The 26,856-nt window shown below is 37.6% G+C and overlaps 1 protein-coding gene across 2 annotated transcripts; it reads right to left on the reverse strand.

The window, feature by feature from the left end:
- Positions 1 to 263: 263 nt before the first annotated feature.
- Positions 264 to 26,794, reverse strand: FBXO15 (F-box protein 15). 2 transcript variants are annotated; one of them, XM_067290759.1, is made up of 10 exons: positions 26,685 to 26,794; positions 23,524 to 23,640; positions 21,043 to 21,147; positions 18,173 to 18,412; positions 17,725 to 17,934; positions 15,090 to 15,219; positions 12,635 to 12,717; positions 11,277 to 11,422; positions 5,043 to 5,167; positions 264 to 1,792 (listed from the first exon to the last, which is right to left on the reverse strand). In XM_067290759.1, the coding sequence occupies exons 1-10, from the start codon at positions 26,792 to 26,794 to the stop codon at positions 1,523 to 1,525; spliced, it is 1,536 nt and encodes a 511-aa protein (XP_067146860.1). In that variant the 3' UTR covers positions 264 to 1,522. The 2 variants fall into 2 exon arrangements, with proteins under 2 accessions (XP_067146860.1, XP_067146861.1); XM_067290760.1 differs by lacking the exon at positions 264 to 1,792 and adding an exon at positions 2,973 to 3,037.
- Positions 26,795 to 26,856: the final 62 nt, after the last annotated feature.

A 26,856-nucleotide genomic window follows, 5' to 3' on the forward strand; every position in this document is an offset into this window, starting at 1 on the left:
ACAGACTGAGAGGACCTTGGGACTGAACTACCATTTCCTTGCAAAAGATGGTCCCTTAAAAGTCAGACTTATGGCAAAAGAAAATCTTGACTGGCTGCTTCATACACTGCACCTCTCTGTGCAGCATGAACTTCAGCATCTACAGTTCATCACAAATTTATCACACACAGCACACTTACTAAAATATTTACATTACTCCAAGGGATCACAGTCACCATCAGCAGTCAGAAAGAAAGGAGACTGAATGAAGTTAGCCAGGCTTGTTACATTGGCTAACCATCAAAAATAGAAATGTTTTTATTTCTTCATTAGGCAAGGTTATAAGTCAAACTGGAACTGAATCACCCTTAAATTTATTATCTTTGAAAGTTACATTAAGAAACAATCCAGATCAAGTGCTTAAGCATAGACATTGCTTACATGAATTAATCAATCTACTTAAATGAATGAAAGAACACAGACAAGTTATCTTGAAGGAAATCACTTTCATAATACAGTCACAGAAACCAACAACATAGTTGTGTTTTTTTCTTAACAGCAGACTGTGAAACTGCACAGATTTACCCTGGTTTGTAACACACCACAGAAATGACACTGTCATTAGTTTTTTTCATCAGGGAGTAGATTAGGTCCTAAAGTTACTTCAAGCAACCTGAAAAACCAGGCGTGTAAGCCCATTGTTTCTATGAATACCTATCGTCAGATAAACCATATCAGATAATTCATTGTTTCTGAAGCAACTGAATGTCAGCTAGGTTCAGGAGGACCAGATGTCAGCTCAGCCCTTCTGATAATCAGGACAATTATTCAAGGGCCAATACAGGAGGCAAGTGCCTAGGTTTGAATCAGAGACAAGGTCAGAACAAGGGAAAACAAATAGAGCAAACAAATGTAGACATTTCACAAGAGATATTACACAAGAGATTTTCTTGACAAATGCCTTACTGCCCTATTATTCAGATCTGTGAGTTCTAGTCTACCTTTTGAATGCTCTACTATAAGGTATTGAAGTATTTGTACTTTAAAAAAATAGTATTTCTGCATTTATCAATAGCAGTCACTTATCAGTAATACTTCAATGAATCAGAAGGGAACAGCACACATGCTGTTTTACTATTTTAGGCATAAAGTTCAGTGTTCTCAAAAACAGTGCAGCTTATGTAAGGATAAGGCTTCTTCACAGTATGGTACTAAGAAGAAATTTATTCACATATACTAAAAAGTATCTATAAAAAACAGTTATTCCCAGAATAATTTGTAATATGCTCAGTACCAGAAACAGACTAACCACATGGTGTTCAACAGGGAAGAAAACCATTAAACTATTAATCCATACAAACATCTCTCTTCCAGTCCTCCAATGCTAATTAAAATAAATATATGCAACTGTACTTCTGTTACTGAAAACCTGAAAGGCACAAAACTTGCAGCAGCAATATTACTAATTAATATTTTAATATTTTAATTTTAATCATCAAAAATGTAGCTTTTTTAAAGCAAGGAAATTAACTACTCAATTAAATCAGTAATTTGTTCCATACCAGCTGTTAACCTTTTTGGTGCTTATGTAAAGAACCAGACTGACTACATAATATTCCTTGGTTTCTTCCAACCATATCAAGTCAACACTGACTTTACCCTCTGAATCTGCATACTCTGTGGTATAGATATGACCCATGTAGTCATAAAGGCCAGATGTCTTGGAAGACAGTTCCATGTAGACTGGGGCACTGAAACACCAGAAGGGCTTTTGAGTTTCATCCAAGACAGTAACATCCATCAAGTAACAGCCCTATAAGCACAAGCAGAATAGATTAATTTCCTATGCCATGGCACAGCCAAGCAGATCTGTCAGTGATTTTAGAAGAAATACTAGGGGTTCAACATACAGCAAATTTTAGTATGAAGGCTAAAAATTCAAAATGCTCCATAATGCTCCACTGACTACTGCAAAGCAACAGATATTTACTTAGAAGATTCCAACAGACTTCAAAAACTGCAGCCTACAGACAGCAAAAATTGTGCCTTGTCAAACTGAAGGTGGCACTGCCAGTCTAGATCAGATGTTATTTCTAGAAGACCAAGCCTTGAAAAATCTCTATTTCTAAATAATTATTTACCTTACCATTCAGGTAATGATAGTCCTTTCAAAATGAGTAAGAAAGCTAAGCTTAAACTCAGGTGCCAGGCTTCTACAAATGCAGCAATGCTTGCAAAGAGACTCAAAGAGACCACCTCCACAGCAGCAGATGAGAGAAAAATGTATGTATGCACAGAGAATTGCCCTTAAATGCTAGCTGTAAGTGAATGGCATACAGCACTTTCTGAACTGATGCAGGCTTCAGTTCCCCAAAAGATAATATTAATATAGGTCTCTCCAAGTAATTCTTGGTAAAAATTATTTGAAATACTTCTTTAAATCACTACACAATGACATCATTTTATAATACTAAAGTTAGGCTGCCAGTTCTTGGGCACTGCATCATAAAGGTTTCAAATATAAACATACAGGTTGTGCACCATTGTTAATACCAGCTGTTACTTATTCTCATGAGTTCTGAATCACTAAAAGAATAAAACTTAATTATGTTGTATATATGCATAATTCCCAGGAGTATCACTTGTTCCAAAGGCGTAAACTCACCAGCATTGCATACTGAATGCCAGAATATTAATTTAGAATGCTTTATTTCACTGTATTAAAGCTGTGCTTCTGTTGCTTTAACAATTCTTTCAATATTACTGTACTTCAGTCAAATAATACAAAGCAGATTGCACAAAAGGTTATGAGATACAGTTTTCACAAATTTGATACTGTAGATAGCTGAAAATATGAAATTCAGATCAAACCTGTAGTTCAGCATAATAATTTATATGAGCTATAAATTAATTCAAACAAGAAAAAAACAACAACTACTATTCTCTGGTCTGACATCTTTTATAACAAAGGTCAATTATGAAAAGTAAAGTACGGCCTTGACTGAAGAGGGTTCTGTCTTCCCATATATCCCAAAGTACCTGTACTTCAACAGTTAACCTTCATAAAAAAAAAAAAAGAAATCCAGAATTACCAGAGGAAGGTGTTTTGTTTTGTTTTGTTTTTTTAAGTATCAGCAAAATCCCAGGGCTTTTAATACATTATAAATTCAAAGTATTGGTATATTCTGCTGCTGTGGCTGATTTCCTTTGGCCTTCACATGTTTTAAGAGTTTGATAGAGATTTAAGTTAAAAGCTAAATTGAACTCTATCTGTAGCTATTTGTTGACATGCGCAATTTCTTACCAAAAAGCAAGGAGTTAAAAAAAATTTTTTTGATATAATTTATATTGAATATTTGTTTTTGGGGAAAAAAAAAAACTTACGTTGTAAGCACACAGGACAGAGCTAAACTAAAGACTGCTGCCTTAGCACTCTGTTTCCTCTGACAGTTAATGTCTCAGATTTTTATGTGGTACTCATGATTATTTTCACAGAAGAAAAAAATTCTGGCCAAGCAACTGTCAATCACTATTTTCTGATATCTACCTAGTACTGCAGCAAGTTTTTCTATCTCCTATTGTACTTTTTTCAACCAAATGAAGCACTTTCTCTAGTTTTGTGCTAATAGCCTATTAACTTTAAGCACATGAGTAGTTCTTCTGAAATTAATGAATGCAAGATAAATAAATAGCTCTGTATGAACTCTATCAACAAATTCAGGTCTGAAGTTTCTCAGAAACTTTAAAAAAGCATCTATTCTGCATTTTGTTTCTGAATAAGTATTCACAGAAATAAAAACCAAGATTTCAAACGATTGTCTTTAAGTGTTGTTTTGTTGTTTGCTTGAATTCCGTTAACTTTGCAATGAACAACATTTTATTGACATGCATAGAGGAAGGATTTGTTCTTTTGAAAACAAACACCTAACTCAAAAAGTTTAGCACAAGCTGAGAAAAAAAGATGCAAAAAACCTAGATTTTTCTTCAAATTCCCCTTGTTTGCATAGAGACAAAAATGCTATGAACAATTAGACAGGGAGGACTGAATGGGAATTGTAATTCAAGCTCAACTGTAACTGATGTTCCCAACAAAAACAATAGTAGGTTACTAAGTTTTAAGATGAATTTTATACCCCCCATTGCACAGGAATGCTGACTGATACTGTAAACCTTAAAGCAAGTGTATTAACGTTGTTGAACAAAATATGTTATCAAACATTATTTTATTTTGCAGTTATGCAAGATTATCAAAAGGGCAGTTTTATTAATTGTGTTTATTTTTTTCAAAGTATTTTTGAAATATCAAAATTGAAAGCAACTCTAACAAAAATCATTTTTCAGTAGGGCTTGAATTATGCTTATCAGAATTTTCTGTAGTTTTGAAGTGCGCATGCAACTGAAGTATGTTTAAAAATATGCACCTTCACCACTACTGTAAAATCTGCAGGAATATTTTCAATCTCTCTTTAAAACCATTCTTGTAGGAACTTGATACAAGAGAAAGAATGAGCAGTTCTCTAGAATAGGAACACTCAAACGGGACAGTGAATCTAGCTGTCCCATTTGCATGGCTGATGAGCTGGCTGCTGACTGCGTGAACACGGGCCATAGTTTCTGCCCATGCCCACTGGCATTTTAATATTCTCCAGCAGTCCCTTGAGTTTCATTGCACATATACACCACAACAGAAACGCACAGTATTTCCCTGGGGGTTCAAGAACTATTGGCCGCACCAGAACAAAAAACGTATTTGCAGTACGTTTTTTGTCCAGCATTTCCAAGAAGTGTTGGTCACACACTGCATCCGAGGAGCAGAAAGCACTGCAGTCACCATGCATGCATAGTGGGTCTATCATGCAATCTATCCTTTAAGACAGAAAGGATAGGTGCTACTTTTCTAGAAATTCACATAGTCTTAGCAATATTTGAATTTTAAGAGATTTTTTTAGTACATATACCTTCACAAAGAAAAACAGTTAAAAAATTTGCATAGTTAGGATGCATAAACATCATTCTATTTTGAGATAAGCATTTCAAGAAACAAAAAAATATTAGTGACTGACCTTTACATTGCCTTTAAACACATCTGTTTTCCAGGATAAGCCAACTGTCCCAATAATAGGCAAGTGTTTTGCATTATCCTTTACACTTACAACCATTAGTCTCAAATATCCATTTTGAATGTCACCTGAAAATATTAACAATATATAGCATTACACTGCTACAAATCAAACTAAGCCAATACACGCAATGTTCTGCCTGCTTCTCTCCCCGTCTTCAGGTGCCTCACACTCGCCAGCAAGGAATTCTGACATACACTAACAGCTATGTATCCAGCACATTACAGAGAATTTGAGTCACCGTTCAGGGCTTTGATTCTGTGATCTACAGTAGAAGCAGCTGCTAAAAAATTCGTTAGATTTGAGTACCAAAATCTGGAGCTCACTGAGAGGACTTACACAAGGATGCAAGGAGTAGGTTCCACGTTTAATATTTCAATTCCATGACACAAGTGGCTCCATCAATCACAAAAGTCAAGCTCAACACACAACACGTGAAAGAAAAGGAAGGATCCCTCACCCATCCCTTTTTTTTTTTTTATATATAATCTTTCTCGTCTCTCTGATAAGTCAAATAACCCTACACTCTAAACAATCAGTCCTCCCTAGAAAGTCAAATGATTCATTTAAATTGGTAAGCAGCAAGTCCTGATTTGAATCAAGGTTTTAAATTACAGATTTGTTGATTTTTTTTAAAGCTTCCCAAAGGCTCACTTTCATTTTTGAACGGATTATTAGAACTTCTTTGTTACCTTTTTTACTAAACAACCTTCTTTGTTTGGTATGTCCTTCTCTCCTCCCAAAGGAGACTGATTTTTGTAATTGCTATTTTTTCTCCTCCTACTGGATAAAGAAAATTAAACAGAGAATCCAAAGGTCTAATTATAATTTAGGGTACATCATAATAAACTAGATCTTTAACTGTAAAAAACCCCCACCATATCATGACATGAGCAAGTTTAATAGGACATTCCATAAACAAATTCCTAGACAAAAGATACTAACTCTCTTCAAAGGCAGAAAGAAGGCACTAGAGACATGGAAGAGAGAGAGGACCAGAACTAAATATCTAGTGCTTGCAGGAGGCAGGTAGGAAAGGACAGAAGGAACTCCTCACAAAATTACAGCTTGCTAGGATCCAGTAGCGGGCTCTGGATAACTTAAGGAGCTTCTAGGGTGAAGGTGGTTTAAGATGCAAAGTGAGTAAGAGAGAAATAGTTTGCCTCTGGCTCTCCTTCAGTCTTCAGCAGCAAGGGACTGAAGGTAGATCAAGAACAGAAGGGCTGGCTTGTCGTCTTCTTTGTGCTAAGAAGCTAAAGCCTGCGTGCAGGAGCAGCGAAAACTTTGTGCAGCAGCTGCTGAAGGCAGTCAGCCAGAGGCAAAGCGCCAGAGACAGATTGAGCCTCAAGCTTGCCACGGAGGCCAGAAGCTTCTCTGAATGGGCGCCGCGGGACTAAGCAGCGCCCACAAGAGGCCTGAGCACACACCAATGCCAGGAAAGCATCACTCACAAGTAGGGCTCCAAAGAGCAGTCACTGTGCAAAGCAAGAGGGACAGAGGAAGAGGGGGTCAGCACAGTGTTTGGAACAGGAGTGAGAATATGGTGGAACAGGCTCAGCTGTGCCCAGGAAATATTTTGTATGGTTGAAGGAAAAACATATCACTCCAGACAGTGATAGCCAGTATCTTTGCAGTAATGTCCCAGAAACTCAATGAAGAAAACACAAGCAGAATTCACAACCAGAATCTAGCTCAAAGTGCAAAAAATAATGGTATTAGGTATGGATGATACTTACCGAGTGGTTAAGTCCCAAACCTCAGTAAATTAAATTCAATGACAAGATTTCATTCAAGATAATAGATTTTAGATAAACAGTCAAGCTTTACTGAATGAACATTAAGAGCTTCCATTTAAAAATGAGCTTTTATACATGAAATGTTAAATAAAATCAGTCAACAAGCATTTTTTTCCAAAGGGCTATTCAGTCATCTGCAATTCAGATTCAAAGAGAAGCAGCTATTCTTCTCACTCACTCAAAATAAATGAAAGTTTTAATTGAATTTAAAAAGAGAGAGAAAGAGAGAGAGATTGAAAAAAAAAATGCTGCTAATAAAATAAAGAAGCCTAGGACATCAGCATTATTGCAAGAAGTTAATAACCAACTACCACATTGCTAGATGGGCCGCCTGGCTAAGGTGCAAGTTATAAATCCCCTTTTGCAGTTACTTATCCATTCTGGCTTGAAGTTGAAAGAGGTGACACAGAACCAGGAACCTGAAGGCTAATTATTCATCCATTAATTAACCTGATCTTTATAAATTTCTTAAATATAAAAGCTCCATCCCAGACCTCATACCCAGAAGAAGAGAAAGGTATATCTAGAAGTTAGTAACAAGTCAAAGTGCTGTGTAGGTAAGTACTGGGATCTCCCCTCCTCATCTCAGTCTGATAGGAATCGGAAATCAAAGGGCAGAGCAAGCTATATTAAAAATACCAAGGGAAATATGGAGAGAGCAAACCAGCCAGGGCTCTTCAGCCTGACCTAGAATTTGTTTCATTAGCCCCATTATGATATTTACAGTTCAGAGCTTCTGCAAGACAGCAAAGACGACCTTTATGCAGTATAGTTCATAGGGAAGAGGTATTGTCAAACATAGGGAATGCCAGTAAAGAGGATCATGTAGTCAAACCTCAGGGGAAAAGAAACAAACAGTCCAATAGTTCAAAGGTACTTATTTATGCTATAAGCTTGATTTGCTAAGCAAGGCTTTGTTTTAAGTTATAATTTGATTGTTATTTTCACAGGGAATGCTGAGGTTAACCCTAATTCTGGCTGGCAACAACCAACCTTTCCATGATGAAATGGACATTTAAATTTGCAAATCAATCTTCAAAGTCAAACAAAAACATTTTAAGTACACATGTAATATTTTGAACACACACAAAAGTCATTCTGCTATGTTTTGCGAGCATAAACACATCAATTTACACTAATCAGGAATAACACTGAAAAGCTTAGACTACTATACAGCTACAAAACTATGTTTAAAAAGTTAAAAAACTAGATAAAACATTTCAAGAATGTTTATTAAAAAGTTAGATGCAGTATTCATGACTTTTGTATGAGTTGTATGAAAAGCCTGCCACAGTTTCCTAAAAACAAGAGAAGTTTTCTAATAAATACATTCAATTTGAAAGTATTTAGCATATTCATCCTACATTATCTGCAAACAAGACATTACCAATCCTACTTAAATGAAAGGAAGCAAAAAAAAAAAAAAAAGCTTAAAAAAAACCAGCCAAAATAGGGTGCCAAAGCAGCTAGCTACAGCAGTGCAAGTATTAATAACAAAGAAAAGATATGAAGTCGTAGATATTCTCTCTACTTGGTTCAATGAAGTGTTATATAGCTTCTTTCTAATTTAACATTATGGATTTTGCAGAAAGAAATGAAAACAGAGCAGTAAGAGTGAAGCACGGTATTCATGAAGACTAATAAAAAAAACAGACAAAAACTAACTGATTTGTTTGTTCGCATTTATTTTTTTCTTGCAGAGTAGCATATGGCAATCCCCTAGTGACCTTGGAGTGTCTACAGCTTTTTAATGTAAATAAATAACCCAGTGTGAAAGCTGACAACTGATCTGTGAAACAGGTGGTGAAACCTGCTAGTGGCACGTCACATTCATAATTTAAAACAAATCTCGACTGGGTAGAGAGTTTTAAGAAATAGCAAGGCTTCTCACTCCCTACCCAGGGCCATCCTGGAGAACGGGACACAGAATGCTGTCAGAATGGAGACTAAAAACAAAGCGTAAACTAGCAAAGACAACCAGCTTGGGCAAATCCACCCTGTTGGCCACGTTCAGAAACACCACATCCACAACACAGCAAAGCAAGTGACTCAAAATGTAGAACTAACAATAACTTACTGCAAAGCTATGTGACAGCAGACTGCCATCAAGTGCCTCACTACATCATTTTTGAACAGAAATAAAGGAGGAAAACAAGCATTTTCCAAAAGGGATTCTTAGGTAAGTACACAGAAGAGAAGAGATGATGAATGAACTGATTGCCTGCAGAAACCAAGGTCCAGGAAGCTGACATCCTGTGAAGGAGAACCCCGGTGTGGTGACACACAGCTAAAGCACTCAAACTCAAGGCAGTTCAGCAAATGCTTGTGATCGTAGAACAGATTCTCTAACTATCATTCAAAGTGAGATGGCTTTACAACTTTACCTGCTGGACATCTGCTTTAACAATCTGCCTGAAAATCAGCTTCATCTTTAACAGAAATAGCTTTTCAGTGGCAAAAAAGTGATATGAGCAATGACAAATGTGCCACATATTGCTTTCTCTTGTACAGCTGTATTACTAGAAGCACAGAATTTTCACTTTAGAAAACAAACCATAAAATTCACCCCCACCCCCTCAAAGCCCCCAAACAAGAATGCAACCCTCTGGCAATTCACAGCAAAAACGAGTTGGAGTGTATAAAGAGGACTCCTGTATTGACTAACACCTCAGGGGAGAGCTCTATGGCTACAGCAGCAGAATTTCATTGAAGTTTTATCCTTGTGAGTGTTCCTCTATTTCAAGCTAGGAGGTTTTTTGAGAATCTGAAACACATATGTTTCAAGTTCATGGGACTACAACACTCCGCACTGAGCACAGGCCTACAGTCTAAATGACAGTTTGGGGAGTCAAGTACAGATGTTAAAAAGAAAAAAAAAAAACAAAAAACCCACACAGCTATGGAGAAAATTGTTCTAAACACAGCAAAACATTCAAGCCTGATAACAGTGCCCTCTACTGTCTTCATCAAAAACAGTATTTTCTAAAATGAACAAATGTCTCATCAGTACTTTTACTAGAAAAATAGTGGGAAGCAATAATTGATTTATGATGCTTAATTTTAAGATTTAAGATTTGTAACAAATGATTTTTAAAACTTGAATAAATAACTATCTTCTGGGTTCTGTATAAATGCATTTAACACCTGTGCTGGGGAAAAGATGAGATTTGGAGGGCTTACTATTTAAAAAAACGTATTCACAGAAATTGTCAATTTTAAACATTAAACCAATAACATTTAGGTTTTCTAAAGAGTTTCATTGTTATTGTAATTTTAATTATCTTGGGGCATTAGATTTTTCAGTGGGCATATTATGCTTTTAAAGCTCAGCTTTTAAAAGTTACTATGTTTACTTACAAACATGTACGTATCAAGACTTTGCATTAATCAGCATCTCTAGCCAGATCCTGGCAAGTTTTCAGTATAGCTGTATCAGCATAAAATACAGCATGGAAAAGAATAAATACAAACCAACCCTGCCACCATGTTAATAGTACCATGCTGGCAAAACTGCTGTTGTGAATGTAGGATGCCAGCAGAAAAGATCTTTACTGCTTAAGCTTGTTCAGGATTACAACAGCTACTCCAGCAGAACTCCTCCTGTTGTCAGACCACCGCTTGTACCCTGGGAGTCTTTGCTGACAGAAAGAGGGTTGGGTAGTTTTAGCTTAAGTCAAAAGAAAGTCACTCGTGTTTTTCTGCCAAATCCTAGTAGAATTAAGTTGGGTTGTACATGAACAATAAAGATGACTAATCATGTCAAGAAATGCCAAGAACTAGAAGAGAGAGGAAAAAAAAAAGGCAGTACAGCTAAAAACAATCACTGAAATTGTTTAATACACAATAAAAAGTGTCAGAACAGATGACCATAAGTTAACCTAAATAAAAATCTATAAATCTTGAAGTTCACAGTATTTTCTATAAATATATTTAAATATTCAAACTGTCAATGTACCACAAGTATACTTCAGAAGAATTCTACAAAAACAGGTGCCCAGAAAGTACAAGGACAAACTCACTCCCCCTTACAATGCTACGACTAGGAGGACATCAACCTGCCCCAAGAGCTGTACCACTGTGTTATTAACCCAGCACTGAACCAAATGAAAATATCCTGTCTGCGTAACTTATAGCTCAGGCTTGATACTACGTTAATGTAATAGTAAATGTTTTTGACAGACTTTATACAGAGTAAGCTTATGATACCTCATGATACATCATGCGGATATTAACTGAATAATGCAAAAAACAAAAACATAACTTACTCAAAAAAAAAAAAATCAGTTTCCCCCCTTAAAAGAGAGACATTGGATATAAAAGAGAAAACAGATAACAGCAAGGATCATTTTAAGAACAGACATTACAATTCTGTTAACTTTACCTTTTCTGCAGAAGAGGCTCTTGAACGTTCCACACATGCAAGTATGGCTTCCACCGTGCATGTCAAGATGTAGACTGTAGTCATGCAGTCCATATTCTGGGTCAACATCATCCAGTACAGGTTTATTAGGTGAAAGGACATATTGTCTTTAAAAAAAAAAATTATAGAATTAAGAAAGGGAAAATGACTTAACAGAAAGAGATACGGTAGCCAACACCAAGAGGATCATTTTAGGAGAGGCTACAAGATGGCAAAAATCATTAGAACACACCACTTTTATTCTTTACTAATGTTTTTGAAAGTCAAATATCTCTAGTTTGTCATATTTTTTTACAGCTCACAAATAAGCTGTCTAGCCTAGCCAAAGGCAGAAAAAATGACAGTCAACTTGTACATCTGTGGAACTCCAAAATATGGACATGTTTACACTAAAAAGAAAAAAGAAAAAAAAAATCAGCTTAACTACAAATCTAAAAGCCAAGTGGCCACAGGTTTCTTTGGAAGAGACAATTTTGAATATTTTTGCCTGTGCCTAACCTACCAGAGAAACTATCTCACATAAATAACCAAAAGAATCCGAATTCCAGAGGCACTGAGCAATTCCTACAGAAGATCCTATTTACTATTAAGTGAGATGGTATTAACTTTTATTTTCTGGGTGAAAAGGGCTATACTGAGCGACAGCAGGCAAATAAAGGACTACAGGCACATACAACAGTGTCTGATCAGAAAGTGTGGGGGTGGGGGGGAAGAAGAGGGGGAATAAGTCCCAGAAATCATCCTCTAAAGCTTAAAGAAAAAAAAAAAATCTTTTCAAACAGTTTACTGCGTGTAAGGAAAAACAGGTACTATATTATACAAAGGAAGACAAATGCTTGGTAGGAAATACAGTCAGCTTTTCAACAGGACTGAAAGATAAAACAGGCACCATATTAGTTGACTAGAATTTTTTCTCCCCTACTGCACTACTAAAAACTATTTTCCTATGTCCTAAAATGCCTTCCTCTCCTTCAGATCTTTCAGACAGGAAGAAGGAATAAAAGGACTGGCTGTGAAAAGGAAGGAAGGAAGTACTTGAAAGGACAGTGCATTTGTGTCATTCTCAGTACAGAAAGTACTTGTAAGAATTGTATGATTAAATTATCTTCTTAATAGCATAACAACGGCAACATTTTAGTATGAAAATACTTCCTCTACAGCTTAGTATATAGTTATCCTAATTCTTACTTAGATTGAACAGGAAAGGTTGATTATTGCCTAAATATTAACCACTTACCAGCAATCATTTTCAACTCTAAAACTCAAAGCTTTACTCAAGAGATTATCTTTACCACCCACAAAGAAAACCTCAAACTTACACAGTAGCAGAACCCAAAGTGCTTCTCTCAAGAAGTTGATGATAATGAAGACTCGCCATAACAAAAGCAATTTCATTTTTTCCCTGAAAAGTTAATCAAAGTAGATGCATTTTCATCTGGAATATTTAGGGTTTTTTTCACAAGGTCTTCTGAGCATTAAAGTTTACACATAAATGTTGCTGCTTATTACTCTGACACATGTTACAATAAGGTTAATAATGGCTTATTTCAATAGATGGACAAGTGTTCCTATAACTGCTATTATCCTTTCATCAGAGTATAGAATGTATATAAAAGACCACAGCATTTCCATACATTGGGGAAAAGGAGTGAAACTAGCTATGCCACAGAAAAGTTATCAGCAACAATCCATGAATCTTACTTCTCTAGTTTCTAGTTACCATCTGAAACAGGATAACTAAGAAAGATCAAGTGGACCTTACTCTCAGCTGCTAAAGACCTAAGCATCAAGCTTATTTAGATATTTAATGGCCTGTTTACAAAGAGAGCTAACATCAGTGAGGAATACAGAGTTATTCACTAAAAGAAAGAGTAGTGAACTTAAGATCCTAGGTGTCTTCACCAGATAATGTACTCTTGGCAAAGTGATAAGACATACCTCATATAGGCCTGCATAGCTCAAAGAAAACTTTTGAGATCAATATCAGAACTAAACAAAGCCAAAAGATATCTACTTACTTCATGATCACAAAATGCTTGGATTCCAGCTCTTTCTTTATAAAAGAAAAATGCATTTCTAACTCCTATATTTCCAAACACATAAGCCAATATTCAAACTGTTTGCTGTCAACAATCTGTTAAGAGTCCTGTAGTGGGAAACTATCTTTTCCATCTCACTAGGTTACTAAATAGAAAATGAACCTGCTGCCACCCCCCTCCCCCAAAAATCTTGGCTATTCCACTACTTTTGTAGTGGAAAGTTACAACTAAAAGAGATATAATGACAGATAGATGAATTTATCAGTCATACAGTGTCTCAGTCTTTCTCTGTCCAAATACCAGAAATACCAAATACCCTTCCTTGGCTGTCAAGACTACTAGCATAAACATCTTCTGTTAGGCAGCTAAGCTATGTGTAAAGAACAAAACGTGTGATGTTTATGATTATTACACTCATCTACAATTAACTGCCTAATGTTACTCTGCCCACATAGAGAAGAAAAACACCTGTTCAAAAAAGTAGCGAAAAATATCCTAGAGAGAGAAATTCAATGGTTAACAACCTTATGAAACTTAATTATAACTGAATTATTTCCAAGTGCTGAAAGCATTACTACTTCCAAGCACAGGAAGAGTTAACACTGCTATCGAGACCAAGGGGACAGAGCCACAAGAATGCCAATCTATTCAATTTCTGAAGATACAAAAAAAGGGGTTGTTCAGTTGTCGAGCTTTTCATGACTTTTCTAGGCTTAAAGAGCCCATAACAGGCTTGCACAGGTCAACCAGTCCCAAGATTTCCAGGTAATGGATATCTTTGAGTAAGATTCAAGCATATATTCCTCCTATGGTTTTAAATAATTCTTCTGGTCATTGTGTACACTTGAGATAACAAGTGTTTTCAGCTAGAAAGAAGAAAGCTTTCAGCAACTGTTCATAGACTCCCTGAGGGAAGTTCCTTGCCCATGCCAAATAGTATGATCAAGTCTACCACATCAGCATTGCTGGGGCAGCAAGGAAGGGCTGCCATCCCTGAATTCAATCCAAGAGCAGAACCCTTGAGACAGACTGCAAAGGGCTCTAAGCCAGGTTTTCACAGTACCTTACTATGCAACTCACAGCAGACTTCTAGCCCCCAGTGTATTCAGTGCAAAGATAGATTTCTTTGGAGCAGAAGTCTACTTCAGATGTTCTGCACTGCTCTCTGAAGTTGTCCATCTCTATACACAGCTTAGAGAAACTAATCTCTTAACTTCGACACTTCAGTTAACCACGCAATACCAACAACCAAATATCCCCATAAGGGCACCAGTTACAGCATTCCTACCAATGGAATAGGATAGGATTACACGGTGACATAGACTAAAGGAAACAACTAGCAAAGTTGCCATGTGGGAACTCATCACTTAGTGCAGGGGACAGGGGAAGGAGGAGGAGGAGTGCCTTTCTCCTCAAACTGAGCTATTTAAAACATCTCTGGAATATCAAACTTTGATACATGAAGACTCCAAAACAAATACAGTACCATATCTACTATATTACGATATATAACTGATCTTTTAGAGTTTGTTTGGAAAGTACAGACACTCCAACTACAGCTTTTTAAAATACAATAAATCAAAAAGCTTCCCCTATCTGTATTTTTTATCCTTAGAGTTTAGACAAGATCTTCTAAAATCTTAAGAAAGGGGAAGATACAAAAAAAGTACAAGGCAAAGGAACCGTTTTCTTCAAATCAGCCATAATAAAGTATTGAAACAAAATGTCATCTTACCTTCCAAAGTCCTAGTAAGAGTCCTGGATTCAGACCAAAGAGTTGGACAAGCTTATCAGCACCAATTGCTACATTGGTTTTAGTCAGGTTAGAAAGGCTGTATTTAGCAATCAGGGAACGACGACGAGGGCTTTGAAAGGAACATACAGAATATAAAAACAAGACTATGGCTCCTTATTTATGTAAAATTTCACCCACATTTCATTTTTAGTTCTGAAGTTTGATCAACAGCACATAATTAAAACTATTTTGAAAGTATTCAGCATGCACAGACATAAATTTTACTTCTGGACAAATGCAACACACTAGCAGGATCTTGTCACCTAACAGGAAGAGAAACAAAAGCCACCACAGGATAGCCTAATATACTGCTGAAAAAGAGAAGATAAATTGATAAGCTCACCCAATTTTTTTAAGATATATGGAGAATTACTTATAATGTGTGTTGATACCATATGGAATCGTGGAATATTTATCAGCGTGAAGTAGGCTACTTAGAAGGTAAATTCTTCCCCCACAGAAATGAAATTTCACAGAAAGGACCAAACTGAGTATAGTTAATTAACAGGCTTCTATTAGAGGAAACTTTCCTTTTTGAGGAAATTCCTTCTAGATTTTGCCCTGTAATTCAAGTGATTTTGCTCCATAAACACCCTTTCATTCAAATTCATATTTTACAGGCATTCCTATTGGCTAAGGAGGCATAAAAAACAGCAGAAAAAAGAATCTGCATTATCTATTCAGAATGGAGAACCAACTCTTTCTAAAACACTTCACAGATTTTGGCTATTGTATTCAAAACTGTTCCTAGATTTCCCAAGAGTATCAGGGCAGTATCACCTACCACTATGTACTGCTAGCATAACAGTAGTAGATAGAGACTTCTTAACATTATCTTGATAACTGTATGATTTGGGGCAGGGAAGGGACACTAGCCCTTTCCATCTTTAAGTAGGTCAGGCTCATATAAACACAGGAATTTTCCCGAAGTCTGCATTAGCTCTTAGCTTTTCCTTACAATGAAGAGACCAAAGTCCTTGCCTGTGTGGGACTTTACTGTATGACAAGCTCTCTCAAACCTATAGTGTCCGTTAAAACACAGCAGATGCTGGCAAAATAAAAAATATCAGATGTAATTCCCTCCCAGTCTAAAAGCTTTACCTTCACTATACTTCGGTTCTCAGACTGTTTGGTAGCCAGCTGCAATCTGAAATGAATCCCTTGCCTTAAGCCCTGAGCAAAGAGTTCAGACTCCAGACCAAATTCAGAAGTTTCCCCGCAAAGCAGTCAGCTGCAACTGCACTGTACACTGTGCATGCTGCAGTTGGGCAGTCCTCCTCAAAAGCTTTAAACACTTGCTTGACAGCATCACCCATAGAAGAGCTTTTCTCTCTCAGTACATCATTTAGTTGACTTTCTACACAGTGTTTCTGCCTAATATCCTAATGTCACACAGACCTGAAAATCACCATCAGCAACAACTTTGTGTTACCAATAGGCCATACTAATATAATAGAATAGTAAATCCTTTTCTGATCAGGGTTTTTTTAGTGGTTGGTTGGATTTTTATTTTAAAACCGTGGACACTAAGGAAAAGAACAACTATATTCTTTTTACAGGGCATATCAAGACATCAAAAGAATATCCTTCAATTTAACTAACTTCTAATGAATATTGCCTTCTTGAAATTTTGAAGCATTATAATCTTGCTCTTAACATTCTGATAGCGCTTGTGAAATCATTATCCTCATGCATACTCACAATCCCTAACATCTCATGATTATGTTAAATAAATACATCAACTCCCTGAAACTTTTCTTTTACTACAGTCTACATATGAATCATCATCTTTGTGGAAACAAACTTGCCACATAATTAGACTGCAAGACTCCTAGGCTGGGCTGCTTAGCTGACTTCACACAGTAGGCTTACCTTTCCCATTCTTAGGCAAAGACTTTCCTTCTCTATGAGGAACCTTGTTTTCTGTATGTGAAAACAAAACTGTTTTCTTCATAGGTGTACTACTAGTTCTTTGAGGTGCACTGTGTAGTAAGTGTATGGCTTGTACTGCATGCTAACAGCAGACAACACAGACATGGAGAACTCCTTGCCAACAACAAATACATACATACTTCAGCTATATGAATGTATTCATATGTACATATACAACTAAGACCTCTAAATTCACATACACACCTATCACACTAAGTAAACATTATTGACAATTTATTAAGTTATATGCTAGATTATTATATCCAAGTAAACACTGATGTACTATTCCAATCTAAATCTCTCGCATTAAATTCCCCTAGATTCGCATTTTTCATTCATTCTCATTAGTATCTCTGCTTTAGATTTAGCTTTCCAAGGCAGGACCTATCTGTTAGTCTGACTCTTGTATGCCAGTAGCCACAGTAACATATGAATTCATGTCATAGCTGGCTGGATTATATCTGTTTCTTGTTAAAAAGCTCTACCAGCGAAGAACAGGACATAGGCTTTGGAAGAAATATTAGAGAGGCTTTCTAAGAAACAATTCACTTGTTAAGTCAAATCAAATTCACATAGCTCCTGCAGAGACATTATCAACCAGTAACATCAAAAAATTCCTCAAAAATCCTGCGTTAAGACTCACCCATTCTTGCTGGCAGCTCTGTTTTGCTCGGGAAGCAGTGGTGTCACTCCACATAGTTCTAGGGTTGATAAGACACTTAAGCATGGCCAACTTGTACTGTACCAGAATATAGTAACAGACGTGTCTTTAAATGATAGATCTGCCTGCTCCATTACATGTTCCTTTCCATTTTTGTCCTTCAGAACAATGACCCAACTCAAGCCAGATGCTCTGTTATTTAGGAATTGACCAGGGGTGAAGAGTTAAAAAATAAATAAATAAAAAGTTAAATTCCTATTAACTGTTACTTATATTTCTTGGACTAGATCACTTATAGGCTATATTCATATCTTCTCATCACAAAATGCATTTATAGCTCTATTTCCCCATCCCCCCAACTTTTCCAAAGCCATTAATATTCTCTACATAGTTCTCAAGTAAGCATCATCTGTGACAAGGCATTGCTTACCTTATAGCTTCTCTGTTTTTACATGGAAGACCCGTATGAGGATCTACAGGTTTAACAAGTTGCATTACTCTAGTTTTGACAGCAGCTATTTGTCTGAAGATGTATTCTTTCTTCCAGTATCCAGGCTTTCTATCCTGTACAGCAGCACAGCCCAAGGAAACAGTTTCTGTCTCAGAATTCATTTTCCAAATCATTCTTTTTGGTGGAAAATGACTGCAGTATATTTTCAGCCAGATGCCACTGAAAGAATAAAGAGGAAAACCATATAAATATCAGGAAGAGTTACTTAATTAAAAGCACAGACCAAGCATTAAATTACTTCAGCAGTACAATAAAAAGTATACTTGGCATGTGGATCTTGGGTACCGCAAACATTATGTTAGTGAAAAAATAAAGACCAAGTTTATCAGCAAATGGAGTTTGATCTAAGACTAAGTTTACAGAGGGCCAGAATGCGCTGCAAGGTACTAGTCAAGAAAACACAAAGGCACAGTTTGCACAGTTTCCCCCATTCTGATGTTCAGACAGCTCGTATCAGCTCAGTTCCTTGCAGCAAACATGAAGGCTCAGGAACCAGGACATGCTAGATGTCAGCATTCCTCATGGGCTACTGTATACTAGGTTATCTCAAAGAATATGGACTCTCTCAATATATTTCTTCTTCTGGAGTACATGTACCGAATGAGATTCACTTACGACTTGCTGCTCTACTATGGCAAAAAAGGTAAGTAATTCAATTAATTCCTACAATACACCAGTGACACCGATAAATATAACTATATATACAGAAAATATTCGACCAGTGCTCCATCAAGTAGAATCATTAGATCTTGGGAACTTCCCATTTTATGCCTCTCAATAGCGCATTGAGTATATGATTTTTAAAAAGCCTTCCTTCAGAGACCACCCCTTAAACACATTGAAGCAGATTTAAAAAAATAGTACAGATTAGAGAGAAAACAAGCAACAGGAAAAAAAGGCAAGTCTTGTCTGCCTTCCAGAAAATGCAGAATCTAGGATGAAGCTCAGAGATGCTCAGAGTTGGCCTAGACATGCTCACAGGGAGTTAAACTAAAACTAAGCATGCTTAAGCAGTTACTTTTGAAAATTCCAGCCTGAAAAAATGATGCATCCTCCTCATACAAGATTAGCTAGTCAAAAAAGCATTTTAATACCTCTGACTTGACAGTCAGGACCCCTCAAGTTTCTCACACAGATCCAACTGAAAATGGGGTGGAGGAGGACTGTTAGAATTACTTGTGTTTGGTGGAGGTACCACCGTCATGTCAATCCCATTCTGTCTTCCTCTTTTGAAGAACTCTGGACACAGTGTTCAAAAAAATATCCAACAAGAATAGCGGGCTTACATTTTTCCTAACAGGAAAACGCAAGTCACTTTCCCCCTCCCCTTAAAAAAGAAAAAAAAAAGTCTTCAGGAAAATTCAGAGAACACTGAATACAAGAAGGCACAAGAACTCAAACAATAAGCTTTGAATAAAGAGGAGAGATGTCTTTGACAGGCTGTCATCGAGTGGAACTGAGCTATCATCCAGCCAGTCTTATTCAGCACAAACAGTCCAATAAGCATGTACCCCTATAACCCTCTGCTGTTAACCAGTACCCCCCTCCCAAGAGGGACATTCTCTTTTTAACAGGGAGAGATATTCAGCATCTGGTTGCATGATGCAGTTAGCAGTAGGCATTTCCTACATTCTCTGGCAGTGTAAGTCAAATGAAGTCAGATTTGGCACTAGTGCTTACCACTCTTCTCCTTACTCTCAGCTACATAATCCTTCCTCCACGTAACAGCATTGTGCAAGCATACAGGAAGCTCATAAATCAACTCACGGCAGAGAGAGAGAAGAAAAAAGAGGGGGACTTGGAATCACAACTGCTTGGGGTAGTATCATTGTCCTGTCAACCTCCTTCTACCCTCGACTTCTGAAGAATTCAGGGTAGGCAGATCAAAAAGGCATCCAACAGGGAAGCATTGATTTGTCTCTTTCACAGCAGGATACCTACCACTTTTGCCTCACAGAGCTAAGTTTAAGACTCATCTCAAGGCCTCTTATTGGACTTTGTTACAATGAAACAAGTGCCAGAATCAGATGAAGTTATAACAGCAGACTATATAGGAAGAGATTTTCTCATTTAAACACCAATGCAATAGGAACCTGGAAAAAAAAAAATTAATAACTAGAATCTCTGGGTATTGCTTTTTTCTCATACAAGCCAGGCTCTCTCTTCTTGATCCTTTCACAAACTAATGATACTGGTAGGAGCTTTTTGTGAGCCCTGTACACTCAGCCACTTATAAATGGGCATCAATATTTTTCTGTGTCCTTTCTGCTTTCATTTAAAAGTCACCACAATTTGACAGGAAGAGGTAAAACAGCTAAAACCCATCAGTGAATCACTTGACTAAATCAAATCACCTGTAAAATTCTGAAGAAAGAGCTAAAGAAGTAGGACTTCAAAAGTTATGAGAGCTATGATAATCCTACAAAGCCACAAGCTACACCTGCCACTAAGGATGGCTTGAACCAAGTAGCCCGTGCTGGTGCACATGAACTACAAACAGAAATATATGCAAATTTTATATCAAAATAAATGCTAATAGCAACATTTCAAGGCAGTGTATTTACTTTTGGTACCTAAGTCCCATTAACTTTAATGGGATTTGCACAGCTAGAAATCCATGCAACACATTGTACTGTGAGCTATGCAGTACATTTTCAACAGAGTAATTGCCAGTAGGTACTTGCACCAATGCTCTGACATCAACGAAACTAAATTAGAAAGGCTCATAACTTGGGGAAGCTCAACTGCTGTGAGATTAAGACTAACACTTATGCTTTCCTTTTCCTTACTTGTCATTGGCCAAATCATAGAACTGCTTATTCACACAGCCAGCACACAACAGGGACACAGCATCCAAATAGGAAAATATCTTCAGCAGCATTTCTGACGGCATGCTGGGGAAAAAAAAAAAAAAATACTGATCATCACGAAGATGATTAGGGGACTGGAGCACCTCCCCTATGAGGAAAGACTGAGAGCTCGGTCTGTTTAGCCTGGAGAAGAGAAGGCTGAGGGGGATCTTATCAATGTATACAAGTATCTAAAGGGAGGGTGTCAAGAGGATGGGACCAGACTCTTCTCAGTGGTGCCCAGCGACAGGACGCGATGCAACGAGCACAAACTGAAACACAGACGCTTCCATCTGAACATGAGAAAAAACTTCTTTACTGTGAGGGTGACAGAGCACTGGCACAGGTTGCCCAGAGAGGTTGTGGAGTCTCCTTCTCTGGAGATATTCAAAACCTGCCTGGACAGGGTCCTGGCCAACATGGTCTAGGTGACCCTGCTTGAGCAGGGGGGTTGGACTTAGTGACCTCCAGAGGTCCCTTCCAACCTCAACCATTCTGTAATTCTGTGAACATTGTTAGACTTACCTGCAAACTACAGAAATGACAATGGCTAAGAATTTCAGCCCCAAACTACAACAAAAGTGATAGAGATTACGAGTTTGAGAGTTCACAAATCAAACCTTAAGAATTAATTTGCAGAGTTTCGATTCTAAGTTGTTTCTTTGACCTAAAAGATTTGCTTAAAACAATTCACCACAACTTATTCAAGTGATCCAGGACATTATGTGAAAGTTATCATTTTGCATTTTCGTTATAACTTTGTTATCTTTAACCCAGTTTGACATGAAGCTACCTCGTTCAACCTCAGTCTCTCACTGCTTGTATCATGATTTTACTACTTAGTCACTAAACATCAGTCTTTACCAAAACTGTGGCATCAGGATGCATCAGCACAGAAATGTCATAGTCAGGCAGCAGGATCGTGGTATACTTCATCAAAATCCTCAATCCATTTGTGCTCAGGGGTATTGCACAGTTTACATTTCTGTCAACAGAAAGATGTAAACTTCAAAATAAGAGTTGTGTGACAGCTTAAGACTAATTGAATATTTCTGTGCATCTGTCTGGCTTCAGGTGCCACTGCCATCTGTGAAATCCCCCTGCTACTGGTTTTTCGCAGCCTAAGCGCACCATGCACAGCATAACCTGGAGTTAAGTCAGCATGATTTTTGTATTAACATACAGAAACCTCATACCCTTAAAACAGTATCTGGTAACTGCACAGAGGGTTTTTTTTGTTTTTTTGGGTTTAAGTATTTCATACTCTAATTTTTTGGAGCACAGCAGTATGCTAGCATCAAAATTGCCACTGAAAATATAAGCTTCTGTGAAAATCAGTATCTCAGCCAATTCTCTCTCTTCCATTTAAAACTGGGTCATTTACAACATTTGCTGCTTTATGGTAATACTTTACACCAAAAGCCTATACTTTTTAAATACAGAATACTGCCAACACTCCAGGGTTTGTATTAAAACTCAGGACCTCAGCTGCACTAACAGATAGACAACCATGCCAAAACTTCCATGGCTAGTATGTGAAATCATTCAAACACTGTAAGCCCAAAGCAGTTAATGCATTTATTCCAGACAGAATTCAGAAGCAACTGACTGCTTGAAAAGTTGCAAATAGGCTAAAATACAATGCTTGATCTAGAATTCTCAACAGCAGTTTTCACAACCATACTATCATTTTGTTGTTGAAGGGAAGAGAAAGGAGTATTTTTTCTTCTTTCTCTTGTCTGATTAAGTCTTTCACACAAAACTAACAGCATAAGGGATTGAATTGGCCTTAAAAATGGAAAACAGAAAAATGATTTACACAGAAAGTTACCAAAAGTTAAAAATATTCCTTCTTCTATCCAGAAGAGGAAATTAATCTTTCATGTAAAGCAATCTTTTTTTAAGCAAAAAAATTTCAAATAGAAAAAACCACAATTCATGACCATTTTGAAAGTGCACTTTCACTCTCAACACGCACCTTGCAGCAAATGAGCTGCAACCACTTTATTCCTCCCCCTCATCCCAATCCACCATTCTAAGCCTCCCTATACAAAACAACAAGTATCAAGAGAAACATCAGAAAGTTTATTCCAAATTGGCTTTTCTTGAAGTAATACAGTAACTATTTTGATTTTTAAAGAACAACATAGCTCATGACTCACAAAGGAGTTGCTGAAGGTCTTGTACAATTTAGAAAACTCCTACTACAGGAGGCAAGGGAGAACCATGCCTGAAAACTTCAGTGGCTCAACACAAGACCACAGAGTACGCCAGGAAAGCAAATCTTTTATTTTGAACAGAGAACATCTGACATGGAAATATCCAAGATACGAACATATGTGGACCTATCTTTTAAAAAATAGGTAACTTAAAATCTGCAAGGGTTCTTCCACTCTTATCTAAAACTAAAGACACACTCACCTCTCAATGCATACATTAGGTTTCCATTTTAGGGAAGGTGTCCAATAATGACTTTTAACTTCTGCATTTTCAGTTTCAGAAAATTCCACAGGCCTGGCAGCAAAACTCGATCTATTTCTAGAAAGTAAAAGCTGTTAGGAGTCAAATCATCATAAAAATGAAGAAAAATGTATATTGTGCACACCTAGACACCATGTGTCAACTGAGATGAGATTCAAGGGATACATTACATGATAACTCATTATTAGCAGCTCACAAGTTTGAGCGATTACCACCAAGTTCAAATACCTGACATCAAGAAAATGTTAAACTTGGGTCTCTCTTCTATGATCATTCTCTCACGATAGCCAGAAGTGAATAGCATCGTCACCAAATCAGTTTGACACTGGTAGGGAGATCTATTCCCATTACAGACAACTGCACCACTCTGGTCACCATAATCAAGCTCCAGAGAGGTCCCTGCAAGAACTCAAACTCACTGTGTTAACCTTCTGTTTCACAACATGGCTAAAGACATTTTTTGAACTATCCAATATTGTCAAGCCATTAAAAAAAAAAATTAAATAAAATAATATCAAAACCCAGTTAGTTAGTCCAATTGGAAAGATGAGTATTGATGTTTTTATCTACTCATTAATACATAACTATTTGGATCCAGATTACTTTTTCTTACCAAAGTAACTTTGCATATTCCTAGAACAAATAAAGTCATACAAGCTAACTTGTCACACATATTTTCCAAGGTTTTCTCATAGAAATAACCTTCTAAGTTGTAATTACAAATACTATCTTCAAACCACACACAAATTTCTAGATGAAGTTTCTGTGATACCGCAGGGCAGGCAGAGCTCTATTAGTGCTACATGGTTTATATTGCCAGCTGGCTTTAAAACACCCGGTCAATCCAGCTCTGGGTTTCTAAGCAACCAATTGATGCTGGCAAAAAAGAAATCAAAATTGGAAGTACATGCATACTGTGTACATTTATTACATCCATGTACACTTAAACACTATTCTTAAGATTATTTTATGCTCAAGAAAAAATTAAATTCAGAAAAGAATAAAAAAAAAGAATAACTCTGGCCTAAAACGTCAACTGTATTATGTCAGAATCCCTGAAGTTTTACTGGGAATTGTCATAAGCACCTATCCTCCTCACACAGAAAGATATATATATTTCAGTTCAGGTGCTAACCTAAAATAGGCAAACAAAATTAATAACAAGAAGAAAGTAACTGTATGTCAAATACAACCCTGAAGGTCAAGCAAATGTTTTACTGGTGTGTATTATTATCAACAAGTACACTAAGAAAATCAGATGAAATACCAGCTTGAATGAGTCAGTAACAAATAGCATTTTTCAAAAGCCATTAAAGGAATTCAGAGGCACAAGTCCTGTTCAACAGTAGTGGAACTAGCACATCTGTATCTGCCGGGGGGGGGGGCAACACGTCCCAGACTATTCCACCGTTATCCACACTCAAAGCACAAAGACACCTCGTTTGGGCATACCCCACAGCGACATACCTATACAGATTCTAGCTAGCTCCAGGACCAATTCAGATTGGGAGCTGGATCATGGATTTTGCACTACACTTTTTTAGCTGGTATAAGAATATTCTGCATTGCCTGTATTCAGCCCTTCTTGCTCTCATTTTAACCACTCCTTGCATACCCCTCTTCCCCTCCCCAGGAAGGGATCTCTGGCATATAGGAGGCTGTCTTCAGGTGCCTTGAAAACTTGCACATCATTTCTACACCTTTTGTAAGCTTCATTTTTTAAAGTATTGAATTTTTCATTTTCCAAAATGAAAACAAAATGAAGATATGAAGAAACAAAATCAGAAGTGCTTGTGAATATGACTTAATAACCAGCCCTTGAACTGTAGTAGGGTCAACTAAATTAAAAGCACAAAATGAAAATCAAAGAAGCCACTGTATACCGAAACTCAAGACCTTCTGTCCTTCTCAGTGACATGAGAATCACAGCAGCAAATCTGTTACATAAACTATTTCACTCAGTTTCATAAATACTGTATATATAAAGATTTTAAGTTAAACAAAATTCTTTCATACCACACAGAGAAAGCTAACCTGCTCATGTTAAAAATCACTGACAGCTATTTCCCTCCTCTTTAGAGATTTCTTCAAGTAACAATTGAGAGGCTCTAGCTTTGAGGCACAACAACCTCAAGTGCTATTTCATTAGCTTTCAATTTGTGGCACAGTTTTGTAGCAGTACATTCACTTTAGTACCCTGGAGTACTTGAGATGTGAATATTGCTTTTTTGCTGGTCAGGGAACAAATCTATTTCAAAGAATGCATAGCAAGTTGAACCTAGTGACAAAATGTGGCTCCTTTTCTAAAGTTAAGATATACCTACAGATAAACAGAAATGATAGTAAGATTTTAACATCTATTTTTTAACTCAACTAACAATTTCAAAGTTTTTTAAAAGGACAGGTATTATCCATTTTTTCTGTAAGTTAATAAAAGAGGAATGACACAGCTATTACACCCAGGGTTATACAAAAGGATTAGCAGAAAAACCTGCTTTCTCAACTCTGCTTCTAAAACTGGTGCTCTACGCTTCCGGAAGCTGAACCTCTATCAGAAGAACTAAGCTAGTGACACTTTTTACAATGAAATCCTTCCATGTCTTGTAAGGTCTGACTACCTTGGACACAGATACCTTAGCCACTAAGCCAGCTAGTCCTTCTTGGACAAGCTTATGATGCTACCTAGTCTGAACTCAAGCACTTACCTGGGTTTTAGTCACACTATTCAAACAGAAAACCTACAAAAATAATGTGCTAAAGTTTTCTCACACACCTGGGAAGGCAGGCTGGAGCCCAGGTTTCATTTTACCATGCCCAGTTTTTTACAGCGAAACCACCACCAAAGCCCATGGTGTGTATCTGGGGGTGCACCACCTCTCCAGAGAGGCCCCACAAACCCACCGCAGGGCCAGGGCAGAGGGAACACTGTGCCCAGAGCCCGAACCAACAGCCCTGAAGTGGCAGCAGGCCTGGGGCTGGAAACCAGGGCAGCGAGGCCAGGCAGGGCGCTTCCCCGAGGCACCACGGCAGGGGAGGAGAAAACACCAGGGGGCCCGGCCAGGAAGGCGGCAGCGCCTCGGGCCGCGCACGGCGACGGTTACCTGGGCCCGGGGGCGAGGGAGGGCGGCGCGGCCCCGGCGGCACCAGGCTGGGCCGCCCGCCCCCAGCCGCGGCTGTAGCGCCGCAGGACGCGGCCGCGGCCCATCGCCATGCCGAGCCGCTGCCCCGCTGAGAGCACACAACGCCCTGCGCCGCGCACGCAGCCCCTCACGG

The sequence above is a fragment of the Apteryx mantelli genome, chromosome 2 (assembly GCF_036417845.1).
Source record: "Apteryx mantelli isolate bAptMan1 chromosome 2, bAptMan1.hap1, whole genome shotgun sequence".
In the NCBI taxonomy this organism is placed as follows: Eukaryota; Metazoa; Chordata; class Aves; order Apterygiformes; family Apterygidae; genus Apteryx; species Apteryx mantelli.

Excerpts from the sequence above, each read along its gene's own strand:
- FBXO15 (XM_067290759.1), bottom strand. The coding sequence starts at position 26,794 with ATGGCGATGGGCCGCGGCCGCGTCCTGCGGCGCTACAGCCGCGGCTGG. Across the intron at positions 23,641-26,684 it reads TCCCTCGCCCCCGGGCCCAG|AAATAGATCGAGTTTTGCTG; the intron begins GTAACCGTCGCC and ends TTTACTTTCTAG. Across the intron at positions 11,423-12,634 it reads ACTTTGGGTTCTGCTACTGT|ACAATATGTCCTTTCACCTA; the intron begins GTAAGTTTGAGG and ends TTTTTTTTAAAG.